This window comes from Sylvia atricapilla, chromosome 9 (genome assembly GCF_009819655.1).
Source record: "Sylvia atricapilla isolate bSylAtr1 chromosome 9, bSylAtr1.pri, whole genome shotgun sequence".
NCBI classification, from domain to species: domain Eukaryota; kingdom Metazoa; phylum Chordata; class Aves; order Passeriformes; family Sylviidae; genus Sylvia; species Sylvia atricapilla.
The window spans coordinates 26,311,702-26,331,462 of record NC_089148.1 but is presented as its reverse complement, the minus strand read 5'-3'; the positions used below and the strand labels follow the sequence as shown (position 1 = coordinate 26,331,462).

Below are 19,761 nucleotides of genomic sequence, written 5' to 3'. Positions count from 1 at the left end.
GTAAAAAGTGATGTGAGGGACAGGTAGGATTTAAGGAGAGCACTGGGAGAGAAGGAAAGTTTCCTTCTGTGAGCTGAGGGTGAGAGGAGCAAAACAGAATTGGAGCCTGAGCTGGAGGGAGAAGCAGCGAGGAGAAACGTGGAGATCCCAAATAAGAGCCCGAATCCCTCACATGGAACAAGAGGAAAGAGGGAATTTTTCAGCTTAGGGTAAGAATATTGTCTCAGGAGAGTTTAAGATCTACTTGTTTTTCACTTGAGGCGGGGTGAGCTGTATTTGTCAGGATGTGCAGCTCACACCTGGGCTGTTTGTGGCTCCTGGTGCACGCTCTCTCCCTCGTGGAATTTAAAAGTAATGTTAAGACTGTTTTGGTTGACGATGTTTTGGGGAGGAAGGGGCCATGGAGCTCTTTTTCTGGACCAGGAGAATTGGTTGAAGGGAAAATAGGAATGCTGAGTGTTGTTTTTCTCTGCAAATCATCACTTCAGGTTTGGTAAACGATTTCCAAAGGGTGTGTGAAGCCAGGTGCTGCCAGAGGGATGCTGAGTCTCTGGGTCAGGTGGGGAACTCTCTGCCCCCACGTTTGGAGATAACAACACTTTACAAGGATGTCTCTCATCACCTGAAGGAGGGGGACTGGTGAGAACAGGATTTTTGAATACAACTGCCCGATTTTTCTCGTGCTTGCTGATCACTGATAGAAGAATTGCAAAGATTTAACGGAATTGAGAAAAGCATTACAGAAGTACTCTATTTTTTCTTTAAAGCTTAGGAAAACAGATGAGTGCATCACTTTTGAGATAAGGTTTGAAGAACTGTCTGCCTCCTTGGAGCTGAATAGAGGGCTAGTGGGAAGATTAAAACAATAAGCTTATTATATTATTAGTAGTGGGAGAATTCTAAACCCCATTTGTTCAATTATCGTCCCTTCAATATGCTTATTTAGGTCCTTGTAAATTGTAATCAGTAAATTAGACGTGCTGCCCTCACAGCTCTAGGGTTAGCTTCCAAGGGACTTCCAACATTAATTTTTTTTTTTTTTAATGTTTGTAGTGAAATCGAGAAGGGAATTGGTTGCTTGATTTGCAAGGTTGGCTGTGTGCAGTGGATGCTGCCTGCATTCTGATGGCTGGCACTACCCAGTGAGGAGCAGTGGCCGTGGTGCTGCAGCACTGCTGCCTGAGCTGTGCTGGGAAGGGCCAGGGCTGTAACCAGGTTTTGTGCTCTGGGATAAAAAAATGGGAGATAAACGCATTAGAGCGAGCACAGGCTGATAAATGAGATCTCCGAAAGCTGGCATATGCTGCTAATAGAGGTCTGATGGAAAATCCTCAGCATCACCTTCAATATTCAAATATCAGCTGTTGTCTGTCTTTGTGGGGTTGTTTTTTTTTTTTTTCTCCTTTTCTTTTCTTTATATTTTGCCTTGACATTTTTAATATTGAGCATTCGGTACTAAACCAGATCACCTCGCTGAGTCATCCAGAGCCTTTTCTTTCCTCTTTTCACCTTCTCTGGGTGGACTCTCATTTACATCACACAGAGACACCATTTTCCAAAGCAACACCTCTTCCCTTTCAGCTCATTTAACTTCATTTCTGCAGGTTTGGGAAACAGGCTCTTCAGCCCTTTGGAAGTGCTTTATGGATCTGTCATTTAAAGAGCCCTTTTTTGCCTTCCTGAGAAGTGGTGCCTGGTTCTGGTGTTACAGATAGATTGTGTATTTGTTGCAGCACTAGATCATGCAAATTCCAATATCCTGACCATATTGCCCCCATTTATTTCTTTTATCTCTCTGTTTAATATAATAGGAGTAGTGGCTGAGGCAGGGAAACATATGCAGCAGCATAATAGTGGTTTGTTCGAGAGCAGTTGTCTTCCATTTCCAGGGTTTCCCTTTGAAATGTAATTGTCTGCTAATATAACTGGGAAAATATCATTGCAGGAGCGATCACTAAAGCGTTTACCCGTGCTTTTGGCTCAGGCTGCATCTGTGTGGGGTTTTTTTAAGAGGAGCTGGCTGCAGTATTAGCTGCTGAAATATCCTTGGTGGGATGTGTTTGCAGAAGTTGTGATGGGCATGTTGTCACCGAATGTGGAAACAGCCCCCGTGTAGTGCCAAAACAAGAGACGCCGCGTCCCATGTGTGATGCAGCAACAAGAGAATTACAATTGCCTCGTGTAAAGTGTCTGGTAATGAAGGCAGATAATGGAATTCTGTGCAAAAGCAGATGCTAACTGGCTCTCCCAACCCTAGGCAGGGAGCTGAAAGCTGATACCAGCTGGAGGGGAGAAAAAACCAGCTGAAAAAGGCATTAAAAAGAAGATGCCTTACATGCAGGTTTGTTTAAGCAGTAAATACTTGTTTAAAATAATCTTGTGAGATCCTTATTAAGAGGCAAACTGAGACTACCATGACAGTGCTGTAGGAAGTCAGCTGGATGCCCAGAGGATATTTGTATGCAGATTGGATAAATAAGGCAGCACGGCTGGGAATTTGTTGTCATTTATTGCCTGGCCAGGACAACACTTCCAAAGGCTGGAACTGCAGGAGATGGGACTGGGGAGAGCCAGAACCTTCTGTTGTCCAGGGAGGAGGCAGCCTGTGCTAGGAGAGGGTTAATTTTAAAAGCAGGGATGTCTCTACTTGTCCCTTCTCCAGGACAGTGGTGCCTCCTGGCAGGGTGGAAATGGGGCTGGCACGGAGCATCCCTCCCTGGTCTCCCTCTCTTTTACCTCTCAGTCACCTCAGCCATTGCAAACCGTGCAATAGTTGCTTTGGAAATGAATGTGATAATTTAGAATTAAGGGCTCAGTCCACACAGAGGCTTCCTTCTCTTGTAAGTAAGGGATTTTTTTCCAAAAAATAACGCAGTGGGGAAGACACTTAAAAAAAAACCAAAAGGAAACAACCCCAGCCCCTTAACAAATAAAGCAACCAGCGCTGGAGTTGGTCTCTGCTTTTTGCCCAGATACATTTTTTCTTTGCACAAAGATTTGTTCCCTCAGTGGGGCATTTTGGCACAGCTGGAGCACCAGAGCTGGGATTCAGCTCACCAGGTTTCCACACCTGGCCCAACATGGGCAGACCAGGAATTTTCGTGGGATTTTGTCCCATCCCAGGCAGTTGCCCAAACTACTGATTTGTGAAGGACCAAAGCTCGCTTTTAGTTTCAACCCAGCTCAGAAAGGAATATACATGTGCTCCTGAGCTGCCAGCATTTCTCCCACGTGAGAAAACTCATTTTGGGGAGGAAACACCGTGGAATTCCAGAATTACTCTGGGTCTCAGAGGCACTTTGTCTGCAGGCAGAGGCTGGAGCAATGTGTGTTTGCAGGGCTGCTCGTGCTGGGGAATTTCAAGTAGCTTTACTGACAGGCCAGAAATGAGTTTTGAGGCAGTCTCTGAAGATGTGCAGCTTCATCTGCACTGCATTTAAATGTGTGTGAGTTCCTTGCTCCTTCAGCTCCTGCCTGTGCACCCGGCTGTGAGTTGTTGAAATTATGCTTTAGACATGTTCCTTGCTCCTGGCAAACAGCAGTGAGATGTGTTACCCGTGTTCAACAAGCAGTGGAGGGAGCTGTGGTAGAGAGTGATGGACAGCAGCCCTCCAGCTCCAACTCTTGAGTTTTAGCCACAAAAATGCAATCAATAAGAAAAACCCTTCTTGGCTGGTGCCCTGTTCTGGGGTGTGCTGCAGTTCCTTGCTGTGCTCTAATGAGTTATTTGTCTAATTGTGGTGGGCAGCAAATATCTTAAAGGTCTTCAAGTCTGGACTTGGCCTCGTGGGCAAAGAAATCAAACCCCAGTGCTGTGAACAAACCAGGTGTGGCTGTGTCTCCTTTGCTTTCAGAAACACCATTTTTGGGACCCTTCCTGTCTTGCTGTTCTGTTCCTAAGAAGACAGAAGTTTCCAAATCCATGTAGCCAACCACACCTCTAATTACATGTAGACCCCATTAGTTCAGAAATGCATTAAAGAACCGTGCAGCTACACGGATTGCCATTTAACACAGTTACATGAATTTTTTATACTATCATGTAATTGATAGTAACAAATGAGCTTTCTAATTTTTATTCTTTTTTTTTTTTTTTTTTTTGGTGATGTTCTGGTTTTGTGCAGAGCTCTGTAGGGCTTTAGCAGCTTTCCAGGGATAACATCTCACCCTGACTATGCACCCTGGGAATTTTTGGGCTCAGGCACTGGGGATTTTGAGCATGGCAGGAAAATGCCAGCCTGTAAATATGAGGGAGGAGCTGTTTGGTGCCTGTGTCGCTCTCAGTGTGGGTAATTCTTGTGGGTGCAGCTGCTCTCCATGTCCCAGTGGGCTCTGCCAAGGCACAAGGGGCTGCTGCAGCTGGAACAATTACTCAGGAAGGGCCCTTGGAGAGAAGAGCCACTGGGAATGTCCCATGTTCAGCTGCATCACCCTGACAGCACAGGGGCTGTGGAAGGAACATCTCTACTTCATCTTCTTCCTTCTCTGCAGTTTTTTATTCACTTTTGGTTGCCTCCCTCTCACCTTCCCCAGCTCTTTCCCCTCTTTCTCGTTGTCATGGGAACATTCACTACAGCAGTTAAATCATGCTATTAAAATATGCTTCCCCAGGAGAGTGGTAGTAGCTAATATTGATCTAGCTCCTGCTGCTGACTCAGGGATATGGCTGAACATATAATATCCCTTATTTCTCCTTTTCATGCATAATGCAGCAGTTTCTCTCACCTTGGGCTCTGTGCTAAAGGTGACAGCCAGCAACAGGGGGATATACTTTGACTTGCTCTTTCAAATGTGTGGCCCAGCTGAAGGGTGCAGGTGGTGGTTTAAACTGGCTTTAAAAATCTGAAAAGGGAAAGCAGACAGGAAAGAGCTGCCCTCCCCAGCAATGGTGATAGATGTTTGCATGCTAGTGGTGAAAAAAACATTCAGATTAACCTGTCAGCATCCTCAGCCACCCTGTGTGCTCTGAATAACTTTGTAAATACACCCAGCTCTGTCCCAGGAATGCTTGAAATGCAGATGAAAGACAAATGAGTACCTTAATATCAGGTGAGGCTGCATTTAAAAATGCAATCACTCATCTCCACTGTCACTGACATCTGCTCTGCGTAATCAGCCCATGGAGTTAAGCAGAGCGTGCTGGGAAGATTCCTGAGTCACCAGGAGGAAGCAGAAGGTTTTACCTCGAGATGTGGGCTTGCAGTAATGTTGGAGCCATTAAGTGCTTCAGTTCCCCGCAGTGGTTAATTAACCAGCTCGAACTTTACGAGAGTTTCCTGAATTTGATAGGTTTTGTAAGGTAAAGGTGCCTCTGGAATTTCCTTGTTTACCCTCCTTTCAGAAAAGTTTGGGTTTGGAACCAGGCTGTTGTACAAATAATTAAAATAGTGTGGGTTTAATGTGAGCACTGTTTGCAGCTGATGCTGCGTTTTGCTGTGTGACTGATACACGCAGAGCAAATGGTATTTTAGAGTCTGTGCTGAAAAGACCTCTGTTAAAAACACTTATTTGCTGAGAACCCATAAATTTCTGGCATATCTGTGTGTGTTGTTGAACATCTGCATGTAACTCACTTTATGCTCTTAACTCCCTTTACGCTTTGACCTTCCCAGAAAAAATCAGGCAGAGATATGCAGATCTCCCGGGAGAATTGCACATTATTGAGCTGGAGAAAGACAAGAATGGGCTGGGGCTCAGCCTGGCTGGCAACAAGGACCGCTCCAGGATGAGCATCTTCGTGGTTGGGATCAATCCCGACGGCCCCGCGGGACGGGACGGGCGGATGCACATCGGGGATGAGCTCCTGGAGGTAAAACTGTGTCCTGGATACACTTTGGGATGGTAAAATTGTGTCCAGGATGAAATCCTGGAGGTAAAACTGTTTCCAGGATGAACTCCTGGAAGTATAATTGTTTCCTGGATGCACTTTGGGGTTGAACAAATTGTGTCCAGGATGCACTTTGGGGATGAACTCCTGGAGGTAAAATTGTGTCCTGGATACACTTCGGGGTTGAACAAATTGTGTCCTGGATGCACTTTGAGGATGAACTCGAGGTAATTGTTCCCTTTAGCTCCCATTTAGAGGGGTGGAGAGGCATCTTGAACCTTTATTTAAAGCCTGCAAGTGGAATTAGGGGGCTGAGTGAGGAGGAGCTGTGCTGATTTCTGCCAGCTGAGAACTTGGCCTTTTGGCAGGTAAATGTGTTTGCAGTGAAACCAAAATCACTGGCCTGTGAAAAGCAGTGTCTTGTCAGCAAAGTCTGTGCTCCCAGCATGTTCACAGGCTCTGTGTGAGGAGGGGCTGGTGACAGGCAGGAAGAAGGGGACACTAAATCAATCCTTGGAGTCCATGTGTGGTTTACAGGGAAATTCACACTTGATGTTAAAAAAAAAAAAAAAAAAAAAGTCCAAACCCCCTCAAAACGTCGCCATATGTGTTTGTACAGATGACAGGGATATTCCCCATCCTGAAAATAAATTGCATGCTATAATCCTGTCGCAACTTAAAAATTACTGATTTTCTCTGGTTGTGTCTGGCACAAGTTCACCCACAAGGCAAGAGAGCTCGTTAGCAAGTGGAGAATTTTGTCTTCACTCTTTCTCCAGTCTCCTTGCTTCACCTTCAGCCTGGAAACACAGCTTTTTCTTCACTTCATCTGGGTTTTTTGGTTGGTTTTTTTGTTGTTTTTTTTTTTTGGCTGTTGCAAAAATGACATTTTGCTGCGGTACCTGCAGTGATTCCCCACGTCATGATTGCTTCAGTGGTTTCAAAAAAAAATCATCCACCCCTGGGGATCTTCCCCTTGGAGAGAGACTCTCACTGAGGAGCAGGGATTTGCTGACCTGCTGCTCTCCGTGGGTGGTGATGCTTTGTGATGCTTGATCTTTCAGCAACTCTCTGTGCAATCAGAAAACCACCTATTTTTTTTTTTTTTTTTTCACATTTCGACTTGAGAAAGAGCAGTTTGACTGCCTGAGGGAGCCCTGGGAAGAGTCAGAATTGTCCAAGCATTTGTCATTGTCTAGCAGTTCTGTAATTAGGGGGTTTCAATACACACAGTACAAAAAGGACTTTTTTTTTTTTTTTTTTTTTTTTTGGCTATAAAAACACCATCATCTGAAGCTGATTTCATTTTAAGCCTGAGAAAAGGTATGAAAGTTTGGGCCATAGTAGAGTAGGGTAAGAAAATTGCTTTCTCCTTCAGAATGATGCTTTTTCTATCCCTGACACTGGATTCTAATGGTAAAAAAAAAAAAAAAAAAAAAAAAAAAAAAAAAAAAAAAAAAAAAAAAAAAAAAAAGTTAACTTTGGGGTGTGTTGAAAGATCTCGTGGCACTGTTTTTCTCTGCATATCATAGGTCATTCCTGGTAGAGCAGAGGAGCTAAAGTTAGGAACTTGAAAGAGGCACCATCTGGGATTAATCACATGTACCTCAAGTACCTCAATCACATGTACCTGGGTTTTGCATGGATGAGCCACATCATAAGGAGCATTTCCCAAAGTGATGGTGTTGCCCTCATTCCTCTCCCTGTTAAGCTGAAAATAAAATGTTGGGTTTTTTTCCCCTTCAGTATGAGGAAAGCGAAATTCTGCATCTCAAAAAGGCCAAGATTCAAATAAAAATTCAAGGACACTTCAGTAACTGCCTTGTTTATCTTTGCAGTCCAATTTAAGATGTGCCACCCGTGGGCAGGAGTTCAGTTCCTTATAGAGAAGGATAAATTCAAACATTCTGCATTACAAAGGGGTGGGTTGTGCATTAGCCACGTGCAGTGAGAGGACAGAACTCGTGCCTGGTTCTCACCTGACTGCACCTTAAAAGTACATTTGCATCTGCATCTTTAATTACACCTCGCTTTTCAGTACTGGAACGTCTCAGCAAGAGAAGGGATTCACATCTTGGGAAGCCTCTGGCATTCCTGGGCTGTCCTGAGATGCCCCAGTTGGACAGTCTTGCTCCATTAAAGCAGAGGATGCCACTGCAGGGTGTGCAGATTATTCCCTGTGGCTTCAGATGGAGTTCAGGTTAATGGGATGGCCATTTAGACAGATAGATATTACCTGTTCATTTTTCTTTTGAACTGGAGTTTGATTGGATTCAATTGAAGGATGTGGGATGCTGCCAGGCTGCCTCAGCTCCTTATTCATAAAATCTTTTGTTGCTGAACTGATGAAATTCCAGCTCACTTTTAGCTTCTGCAAACAACAGCAGCCTTTTGAGGGCACGATCCTGGCTTGTCTCCACAGCCTGACACTGAGGGAAATGCAGGCCACATGAAAAAAACCTTCATGTGATGGTCATTTTTTAATACCTCCTCAGTGATGTATTTTGGATGGAGAAAACAGCTTTTTGAGGGAAGAAGGTCCTTTCATCCTCCTTTTATACACTTGGGAAAACTGCTTGGGTCCGGATCTTGTCCCTGCGCAGAAGAATTTTTATTTTTTTTTCCCCCAGGACACAAGTTCTGCTTTTCTGCTCTTTTTCCAAGCAGAGGAACCATCTGTGGTGCTCCTGCCTGGTTCTCCTGCTGGTTTGGTGCAGGTGTCTGCCCTGCTTCGTGCCTTGTTAGGCTGGGCTCAGTGCTGGGGCTGATTGTGCCCAGCATGGCCCTCAGCAGGTTCACCTGGAGCTGTACCTGTGCCTCCAGTCCTGCTGCTCCTCAGCTCTGCATGGGCCTGTCCTCTCAGGAGCTTTTGTTCATGCTGGATAATCCACCCTGCTATTATTATTATTATTACTATTTTTATTATTATCATCGTCATCACCTTCATCTCCCCATGAGAGAGGCAGCTGAGTTCTAATAATAAGCCAGGCTTATTAATAATATAATAAGCCAGTTCAGAGCACTCTTATGCTGAATTCCTGATGTTGGGGTGTTCTGCCATCTCCCTTTCTCTTGGGGCAGGATTTGGAAAGAAACTGCTCATGTGGATGTGGAGTTTTCCCTGCCCATGGCAGGGGTTGGAATGAGAGGAGCTTTAAGGTCCTTTCCCACTCAGCCCTTTTCTGTGTTTTATTTCGTAAGGCCACAGCACCTCTTGAAAGACTAAAAGCCAGAGTTCAGAGTCAAAAATCACTGTAGAAGTTTGCCTGTTGTCCATTCTGGACTGTTGCCTGAGAGACAATTATTACATTTTATTTCTTTATGCCATTTTTGTCATAGCTCAAAGCCAGAGAGCTTTTGTGCTAAATGCATTTTTATTGCTATTTTATTTTAAGGTGCTTAGATAAATAGAAGTTATGCTGTAATAACATAATAGATACAGCAGTATTTTGCCCAAGTAAATGAGCTCCCCAGCCAAACTCACAACGCCATTTCTGTTCTAAGATGTGGGGGATTGGCATGCAATTCTCAGTTTATTTGTGGTGGAATTACAGAACACAACCACAGAATGGTTTGGGTTGGGAGTGACCTTAAAGTTCATCTCATTCCCTGGGCAGGGACACCTTCCACTATCCCAAATTGCTCCAAGCCCTGTCTGACCTGGCCTAGGACACTTCCAGGGATGGAGCAGCCACAGCTTCCTTGGACAAACTGCTCCAGTGTCCTTTTGCTCTTTGCAGAGGAGGATGCAAATCCTTTTTTTCCCCTGTGCTTTGTGTGCAGGTTCCCCAGCCCAGGCTGGGTTTGGAGGGTGATTTCCAAGCTGGCAGCAGGTAAAGCTGCAAGGGGGAGGTTGCTGGGCAGCAGGGCACAGGCAATCTGTGGCTTCCCAATGTCCTTTCTCCACACTCCCCAGGTGGGGAGCCACAGGGATCAGCTGCCAGCTCAGAGCAGGATATTTTCTGTCCTTAAGGATTTTACGGTCTGTTGATCACTTTAGATGATGCACATGTTTGAACGTGTGCCCAGCAAGAAATTTGGTGAGGAGAGGGAAAATTCACTTTCTAATTAGATTTTCTCTCCAATTTTTTTTTCACACCCCCCCCCCCGTGCTTTTGTTATTTGGGAGCTTGGTGTACATTATGGGGTTTCGGTATATAAAATTTAACTGATAAAAAAAAGGACTTTGAAGCTTTCCCCATTGTTTCAGAGAGCCTGGTTGTGTCTTGAAATGCTACAATTCCTGTGGTAAGAAGGAACCCAGTGCATTGTACAAAGAAATAATTATTGCAGAAAGCTAAGCCAGTGTTTTTACTAGCTTTGGGGTATCATTTAACTTGATTTTCATAAAAATCAGATGATACTAATTTTATGGATTTCCATTACTGCCACGTAGTAAAAACAGTGTGGGTTGGGGTTTTTTTTTAATATCCATATCTAATGTTTCTCCTCTGCAAATTAAAGTTTGAGAAGCAAACAATCCTGGAGATTTTTCCCTCTGAACTCAAGAGCTCGGATTTCAGTGAGTTTGTACTTTCTGCTACTTCAGTGCATGAAACTGTAAACCAAAACTTTTGTAGGTGAAGGCAACAGTACATTTGGGATCTGTGATTAAATCTGCCATAAAGCAATGTGTGATTACATTAAAGGCTGAACTTGTGGGCTGACCTGACCTCATACCTGCAGCAAGTTTTTATCTTTCTCTGAGCTCTGCTGACTTTCCAAGGAGTTATGGAGAGAGGCATTTAAAGAAGAGTTGAGATTGATTTAGATCAGTTTATTTCTTTTGCTTAGTCGAGGCTATTCTTTCCTTTTCTAATCTCTACTGCAAAAAGTAAAGCACAGATTTATAGGTTCTGACTCCCAGAGTACTATTTGGTTAATCTGACGTGTTACTTTATTTAATTTGAAAGATTTAAAATGGTGTTTCTTCTGAAATCCTAGATGTTCTCTGTTTTGTTTTATTGAAGTGGGCTTTGGTGTTTTGCTCATCACTGTGGTATCTGCAGCTAACAGAGCATTAATTTATTTTGCAAAAGCAAGTGTACTTTAAAAAAAAAAAGAAAGAAAAATTACTACTGGGTGTAATAACTCTGTAGGACAGTCCAAAACCTTGTGGAGATATATTACTTTGATTATGCTTTCATTTTGGAGTAATTAAATAATTATAACTTAGAGACCTAGATCACAGCTAATTAAATTTTGGACTATTTGATACATGTAGTGAATAGGATTAATTTAGCCAGAGTAAAGGCTATAAATTTTAATCTAAGAAGTCTGCTGTTTAGGAAAATTGATGGTAATTTAACTAAATCCAAACAATTTGTAAAGCATACAGTATTCCCAGCGAACAATTTATTCTCAAACTTAGAGAAATTAAGTCAGCAAACTCACTGGAAATTTCAGGTTGAGCTTGCAGCCAGAATGCAGCTGAGCATTCGTTAATTTTTGCCACTGGATTTTTAAATTGATGTTTGATTAATGAAGCATGACCCAGGATGTTGCTTCTCACTCTGCCTTTTCCACCATGGCAGCTGCAGACAGAACCATATTAATTCTTTGGGAATGGTGATATTATTTCCTCTTAGGCCTTTCTTGGGTCCCTCTTTCTACAGTAAAGACTTGGGAGGTAAAAGCTTTACACTTCAATCCCAATCAGTACTCAAGTGTTAGGGGGTTTATTGTTGTCCTTGCCTTGTCCTTATTTAACTGATGAACTTGCATCATGTTTTGACCTGCTGAAAATAAGATTTGTGAATATTCCCAATGTGTCTGACTGGCCCCTATCACACCAGGCTGGGAGACTTGGCCTGCTGCTTCTTGTTTGAATGGGAAAAAAAAAAAATCCTTCTAAGATCACAAACCTAGAATCCAATACAAACATCTGCAGTAACAAAAATTCCTTCTATAATCACGACTAAATTGTTCCTGGGCTCCGTTGTCATTATTGTTTTAAGCAGCATTGGTATATCAAATGTGAATGTAAATATTATGTTGTAAATTTAGAGTGGGAGGAAAAAACTGCAGCATTGAAGCATAGGATTGTTTAGGTTGGAAAAGTCCTCTGAGACACAGAGTCCAACTGTTCCCCCAGCACTGCCAAGGCCACCACTGCCCCATGTCCCCAGGTGCCACATCCACAGGGATTTTAAATCCCTCCAGGACTGGGGACTCCATCACTGCCCTGGGCAGCTGTGCCAAGGTTGGACAGCCTTTTCCATGAAGGAATTTTCCTTCTTATCAATTTAAATCTCTTCTGGTGTAAGTTGAGGCTGTTCCCTCTCCTCCTGTCGCTGTTCCCTGGGAGCAGATCCCAAATCCCCCCGGCTGTCCCCTCCTGGCAGGGACTTGTGCAGAGCCACAAGGTCCCCCCTGAGCCTCATTTTCTCCTTCTGAGCCCCTTTCCAGCTCCCTCAGCCTCTCCTGGGGCTCCAGACCCTTTCCATGGTCACACTGCAGCCCCTCAGTGTCCCTCTTGGACTGGGGACTCCAAAACTGACCCCAGGACTGGAGGTGCCTCAGCAGTGCCCAGCACAGGGGTTGGTCCCTGCCCTGGTGCTGTGGCCACTCCACTGCTGACCAGTCCAGCTGCCGTGGCCCTGCTGCCCACCTGGGTCATGTTTTCATGCTGAAAGCTGCAGCATTTCCTTGTGTCCAGGGCTTGGTGTCTGCTGCTGTGCTCAGGTGGAGATCCATCCCTGCAAAAGGGATTCAGCATCACGTCCTTAAACTGTCCTTCATCTCCCTGACTCCCACTCCTGTTTCCTTCAGCAGAACTGAGGAGTCAGCACAGTCTTAGCAGCCAGTTTTCCTAAATGGCCACAGCCTGCAGGCAAAGTGCAGGAGTGTCTGTCTGAACATCTGTGCTGTTGTCACATCTGTATGATTCTCCTCAGATCGAGTTGTTTTCCAAAAAATATGGGAATAATCCTTAAAACCCATTCAAGGGATCTGTGGGAAAAGAAAAGAAAAGATTTATCTCATTTGTGGTTTGCTAATAACAGTAAATTAGCTCTGCATTGGTTCCTGTTTTATATAGATCAAGATTTGGAGACCACATTTTCTTTGAGTTTTATCTCCTTATCCCACAGTAAACTTGGAAGTCGTGGTGGTGGTATAAATTAGAACAAGGTGTACTCCTCCACTTACATGAAAATAATTTTCTTTTAACAGATAAACAATCAGATATTGTATGGAAGAAGCCACCAGAATGCTTCTGCAATCATTAAAACTGCCCCATCAAAGGTCAAGCTGGTTTTCATACGGTAAGAACCATTCTCACCAAAACATTTGTTGCACTTTAGCCTATTCCATGACATATTTACATATTTAGCCTGCTTTGCACATGCTGAACTTTCTCTGTTCTCTTTGAAGCTGAGTAAGCCTTTTCCCTGACCATTCTTCTTGGAACAGTTAAAGAGTTCTCCATAATAATGTTTAAAAAAAAAAAATCTGATGGAAATGAATGCTTATTTTAGGGGTGTCTGCTGAAAACTTGAGCTGTTCCTCTTGGGCTTGGGAGCTGCTTCTCCCACAACTTCCTAACGTGCTTTGGGATGGTTCAGCACAGGTTGGAGAGGGCAGCTTGTTCAGCCACCAGGAGGGAGTGGAAATGGTGCAGAGGCTTGGGATTGTTGGGAGAGGAGCAGGGATGAAGCACACGGAGCACAGGCTGGGTGGAAGTCAGAAGGATACCTTTGTGTGGGCATCAAAAGAGGGTTTTGAAAGTGAGCAAGGGCTTGTTTGTGCAGAGGGGAAGCCTGACTTTGCCAGCACTGGGCTGGATTGTGTGGGAGGGAATATGCTAAAACATCCTTTCGTCTGCATAAAAATTACATGTAGGCATTTTTCCTTTGCTCCAAGCATGAAAATCTTGCCTCTTTGTACATGAATTAAAGACACCTGCGTGCATTCCCTCAATAGTTCAGGAAGTGTTGCTCTTCTGACCCTGGGCAGGAGGAGATCTGGGAAGAAGCTGCCTCTTTCCCAGGACTCCTACATGCTTTAACAGGCTGGCATTTCGTAGATGTGTACTTCTGAATAAATTCCAGCTGTGACTTCTGTTGGGCACTTCACCCCCTCTCCACGCCATTTTATGAGGTGGTCTCCCCACCAACACATCCATCACACTTGATATTGTTTTATATTCCTGGCTCATCCCCAACCTCCCTGTGAACAATGTAATAATCTGTGGGTGAACGCATATAAATGTGTACATTTACTGCCACGGCTCTGCCTGGTGCAGCGTGCCCAGAAATGATGGAAGAGCAGCATTAGCACCGTGAGGGATGAGTTGCTCTCCTTGGCAGCCCAGAGGATCTGGAGGAGATTAATGCTCTTGCCTGCAGCTCCCCTGTTACTTTCCCTCCAGCCACTGAGAATTAAACGTCACGTCCCACAGCTCACTCACCACCGTCGTTTAATTGCCTGTGGAAAATGTGTCTGGTTGGGAATTCCGGAGGCAAAACCACAACTTGTGGAAGGCCAAGCCAAGAGTGGGGGCTCCAATCAGGGCTCCAAGGAATGGGCCCTGTCAGATCCACCTCCCATGGGCTGGAGACCCTTTGGTGTGTCTTTTGGATAATGTTTGAGCTGTGTAGGTTCTTCGCTAAAAATTCTCCTTTTCACACTGTGAGTTTCAAGGCAAAGGTTTCAAAAGATCTCAAATGTTCAAGAGACTCCAGAAATATTGGAAATACTATTGGGTGATTCTTGTTTCCATCTCAGAGTTTAAAAAAAAAAACCCAATTTCTACTTTTAAATGCTGCTGCTGCTGAGCTTGTACACTTCCATCTTCCCAAGAGCACAACGTCTTGTCCTTGCTCTTGGCTTTACACTGACAGCTGATGGGTTTGTTTGTTCAGCCCAGGCACCACTGGAACAGCAATAAAAGGGAATTCTCCCACTGAGAGGATGTCCTTAGTAACTGGAGCACTGCCCCAAATGTGGGGAGAGAACTCATGTCTCTTTTTTTTTTTTCTGATTAGTGTGGTCCAGTTCCAGCAAAGACAAATTAGACTGTCTCTCTTAAATGTGGATCTTAAGGACAAACAAGGATTATTTGCTCTTCTCATGCAAACTGTGTTCCATGAGCCTAGTCTGCCTTGGTGCTTCCCATTCCTCCACCTCACACCACAAACCCAGTGGATGCTGCTGTGTGAAAACATGAGCTGTGGCCTTTTTGTGCCCCTGGATGTGTTTTGGCTACGTTACACCACAGCTCACCATAGCAAAATGACATGGACTGCAGGAGCTGTGAGAGAGATTAATTCAGTCTTCATGTTCATAAAAATATGAATATTCTCATTTCACCAGTGGAAAAACCTGAGTAGATTGTAATTTACCAGAAACACATCAATCCACAGCCTAAAAAGGTCCTGACTGAGCTGATTCAGGGCATAAAAGCCAAACCAGTGGAATTTTTGGGTTATTCCAAGTGCCTTTTATGATACCCTGGGGCCTTTTTTCCCCTGAGATGGAGGATGCTGGGTGATAAGCGTGCTGCTTTCCACTTGGAAGCAGGAAACAGCATCCAGGTTTTCCTATTCCTGGTGTTTTGGTTCATGTGCAGGGCAGGGGGATGTTTCCATAAACTCCTTAATCAGTTGTGAAAGAAGCCCAGAAATTCCTGGGCACAGAAAAGCCTTTCTGTGAGAGCTGTAATAGCTATCATTAAATAACTTCGGAGAATCACAGAATGGTTTGGGTTGGAAGAGACCTTAAAGATTATCCAGCTCCAATCCTAAATTTATTTCTTTTTCTAGACAGAGATAAAGGATAAAAGGTATCCTCAGCCTTTTTGACTTTTTGCTGAAATACTGATTTACCATGTGTGCTATAAAAGTCTATCCACACGTTTTTACACCCAGGTAGTGTTACTACTGCATTCCCACCCTTTCCTGGAATTTTTGCTGATGAGACACAGCTCAGTAGCTGTTTTGAGAATCACAGACACCCCCCTTATGTCTGAAGGCTTCTCACTCTGCTTTATGAGCATCTTTTCCTCAATTAAGTTGATGATGATTATTTAAAACAGTTGATTTTGGCCAGATTCCAAAATATAGGTCTTAACACAGCCCTGTCTCCCAGTGGTCTCATTAATTACTTGAGCTTCTAAAAGCATCTAGAAGATTTGCAGCTTTAGTGTCACTTTCCTCTTTTCAGGAGCAATAAGAGGTGTAATGTCTTAGATGCCTTTTCAAATTCTTGCTCTGATTCTCCAACAGGAATTAACCAGGTATGAGAAAGGGACTTGCTTCTTTTAGGAGTGTCTGTGCCTCAGTTCCCAAAATAAGGATGTGTTTCTACCCTTTGTGGGTTTTGTTCATGTGTTGTAAGTCCATCCCTGTGACATGCATAATGAAACAATACAATTAGATTTTACACCTGGAACAGGAAATCCAGTTTACATCAGAATGCTCTTTTACAGTGAGAATTTTATGATTCAGCAAACCCAGTGGTTTTTTTGTTTTTCCATGCTCAATTAACTGCCTTTAATCTGGTTTGGTGCTTCAGTGCTGGTATAATAAGCAGATATAGCTGAATGCTTGAATCAAAGTGAATTCCACTGATTTCAAACCATCCTCCCATTGTGTTTGCTCCTGTGAGTCACTCTTTGGTCTACCTTTATCCCTCAAAAGAAAATTGCTTTGTGCTGTGATGAACCATGAGAAATGCTTTAATAGTGAGGGATTTTTCTGATTTTAAATACCATCTGTTATCTGTCCTGAGCCCTCCCACACTGCAATCACTGCTCTGATATTGCTGCTTCCAGCTGGTGGGATTGTGAAGCCCACAAATCTGTCACCCAACCCCTCCTTCCATTGCCAGGTGTAATCTCCTGTTATTTGTGGTGATGTGCAGAGCAGAGAGATCCTTCTGCTCCAAGGACTGGGGAGTGTCTGGGTTGTTCGACACTCCCCACTGCTGTGACTTTGCCTCTTCTTTCAGAGCCTCCAGAAGTGACATCTTATGTTTAGTGCCACTCTCAAATACTGCCATGCCTTAGAAATTACTTTTACGTTTGTTCAAACCTACACAATTGGCCGTATTTTAAGAGTATAAACTCCTGTTTTCACTTGCTCTCACTGCTGAGGTTCTTTCATGTGGGAAAGCTTTAAAAATAAGCCCTTGCCAGGCCCTGTGTGTGTGTGTGTGCAAGTTTGAACTTTTCCTGTTTTCTCCAGAGCTGTTTCCTCCTCTCTGTCCTACACGTGTGGGAACAGGCGCACGGTTCAGGAAGTTCAGTAATTTGGGCTTCTTCAAAACCTTTGATGACCTAAGCTGCAGTTTATATGAACATTAGCTGTTCATTCAAAATACCTGTGTGCCCGTGGCTCCCATGTAACTGGGAGTGGATGGAGAGAGGAAGTGCAGGACAAGACAGTTCTTGCTGCTGTGGGAGAGACTTTTCGGGAAGATGCACACCAAGGTCCTGCCTTGCCCCAGCTGGAGGAGAAACCCAGTGTGTCTGCTCAGTGTGCAGCTTCCCTGCAGCTCTTCTTTTCCAAAGGAGCTTCTAGAGGGAAGACCAAGATGAGAAAATACAAGATCTTGTTTGGTTTTGGTTTGTTGTTGTTGTTGTTGTTGTTGTTTTTAACTTAACAAGCAGGACATGGACAATACAACCTTTTGATAATCTGCAAGACTTTATGTCCTGGTGTCACCTTTCAGGGGCAACATTTATTCCCTTGTTCCACAGCTCTGTTCCAGCTAAGATTTTGTGTCACTTCATACAAGCTACTCTGCTTCTTGATGTATTCCCACAAAAAGCATCCACAGCCCCTTGCAAAGCTGTTGTCAAATGCTCTCTCAGTGTTGATGAGCTGAGATATTTTGGCAGGAGGTTCTTCTGCCTTGGTTTAGGCATCCAGAGGACATCTGGATGTCTGTGATCAGTCAAAAATTGTCAGGAGCCCCCAGAGAGCAACTCAGCGTGTCCTGAGATGAAGTAAATCCTTCAGGTGCTGGGATTGCCCCTTTCAGTGGGTCTGGTTTGGGATTTCTCTTGATTTTGCCTTGCAGCACCCAACTTCAGCTTCCCTTCAGCCTTCCTTCCTGCAGCACAGAGTGGATGTTCCCTTTGGATTTATATTTATTTGCATGTGGCTCTCTTTAGGCTTCTTTTGCACCAAGTTTTTGTGGTGTTTAAGTCAGCAATGAATGTGTTTGTCTTTGCTTAAGCTGCAAAGGTGCAGATGGAACAAAACATCAGGAATTTTTATTTTTTTGGTCTACAGGACAGGATGGGGAACGTCCAGAGGTCCTATTTAGACTAGAAAGAAGTAAAATGCAGTAAAGAATGAAGCATTTATACTGAGTGTGAAGGTTTAGACACCTTAATCCCCAAACAATATTGAGCACCAGTAACTGGGAACAGCTTTTTTGGAGGTGGTTCTGGAGCAACTGTTGGCAAATATGTTGAATGCTCGTCTGCAGTCCCTGTAATGTGAATATGATGTTCAGACTTCTAAGCTGTCTGCCCCTGCATCAAAAGAAAATGATTGCTCCTTTCAATCGTAAATAAATTCACGTTTTAGTTGAGGACACTTGGGGAAGTGGAGAGCAGAAACAGCAATTTATTATTAGATCTGTCACTTTAAAATATATTCCCACTTTGATTCTGCTTTGAAGCATTCTCCTTTGAAGCAGCATTAAAGTATTTAAATATGTACGAGTCCTAGCAGGGGGAGATTACAAGTTGTGACACTGTGTAACCTTGGGGTTTTTTTATATTTTTGCATTTTTTTTCCCCAGGGAATTACCATAACTGTTTTTTTATTGCTTGGAATAAAAAATGGCCATCTGCTTAAGGCTGCATAAAGTTGGGGTTTTTTTCCCACTGATGGAAACAAAATACAAAGGTGTGTGTGTGTGTCTATGAAGTGAAAACTTGTTTGGATAATTGATTGCACCCAAGTTTGTCATGAAGCTTCTGTCCAGCAATATTTAGGGTATTTCTTACAAAAGCTTATATATATATTCCTCTTTATATATATATATCTATTCCTCTTTATTTCCACGTTTGCCCCTAATTGCACAGCATGCAGCCTGCATTGTGAACTGCAGAGTGGGGTTGGTTTTCATGCTGATTGTACTCCACACAAACTATTGTCAAGGAAAACCTCTGCAAGTCAAGGAAAAAAAAAAATCAGAAAATTGCTGGGCCTCTCCTGTGCTGATTTGTTCCTGTAGGTGAGAAAAACAGCAAGCATAATGAGATCGATGTCTCACGAAGATAAGAGCAGGGAAAATGTCCTTGCCCAATATGCCCCGTGGGGTAAAATGCACTTGGAAATCGTGAAATGCTGATGAAATCCATGGGCTTGGTTCCCTGCCTGTCCTGGCCCTGCATCTCTGCACCACCAGCCTGAGTTCTCACTCTTGCAAGGCTCTGAGCAGGGCCAGGAGGAGAGGCTGAGAGCCAGGACAGCTCTGAGCAGCACCCAGCCAGCTCCTTTGAATTGTGTGGCTGTGTGGTTGAAGATAAGTAAATGAATTCACCAACCTTTGCCTGCAGGATTTATCATTTCCAGTGCCTGTGACTCCTGTTGGCCCTGTGCTGGGAGCTGGTGATTCACAGTGTTGTTTCTCAGTGATCACAACGTGCTAGCTCCATGGGTTTTCACCCCTTCAGGGGGAAAAATAAGGCATTTTTTTTCTTTCAGGCACTTCCATAAAATGTGTTAAAAACACGTAATTAGTCTAATAGTTTATTCCAGAAATTAAAGAGGAAAAGATTCTGCTTGTGTCACAGTAATGTGGAATGCAGTGAGGAGGACCAGAAATCAGACCTGGAAGAGCCATGAGAAGTCACTTCCTTTCATCCAAGATCTGTGCCTGTGAAGCAGCAGCATCACTGATTCCTCCTGCAAAAAGGCTGGAGAAGGGACTTTGTGAAAAGGAATGAAGTGATAGGAGAGAAGGGAATGGGT

General features: G+C 43.8%; 1 protein-coding gene across 4 annotated transcripts in view; it reads left to right on the top strand.

Moving 5' to 3' along the window:
- Positions 1-19,761, top strand: part of PATJ (PATJ crumbs cell polarity complex component) — a 134,933-nt gene that overhangs the window by 72,754 nt on the left and 42,418 nt on the right. For all 4 annotated transcript variants that reach the window (XM_066325375.1, XM_066325379.1, XM_066325376.1 and 1 more), the window contains 2 exons: positions 5,613-5,809; positions 13,001-13,092. In XM_066325375.1, the coding sequence (XP_066181472.1) occupies positions 5,613-5,809; positions 13,001-13,092 (289 nt within the window). The remainder of the gene's footprint in view (positions 1-5,612; positions 5,810-13,000; positions 13,093-19,761) is intronic.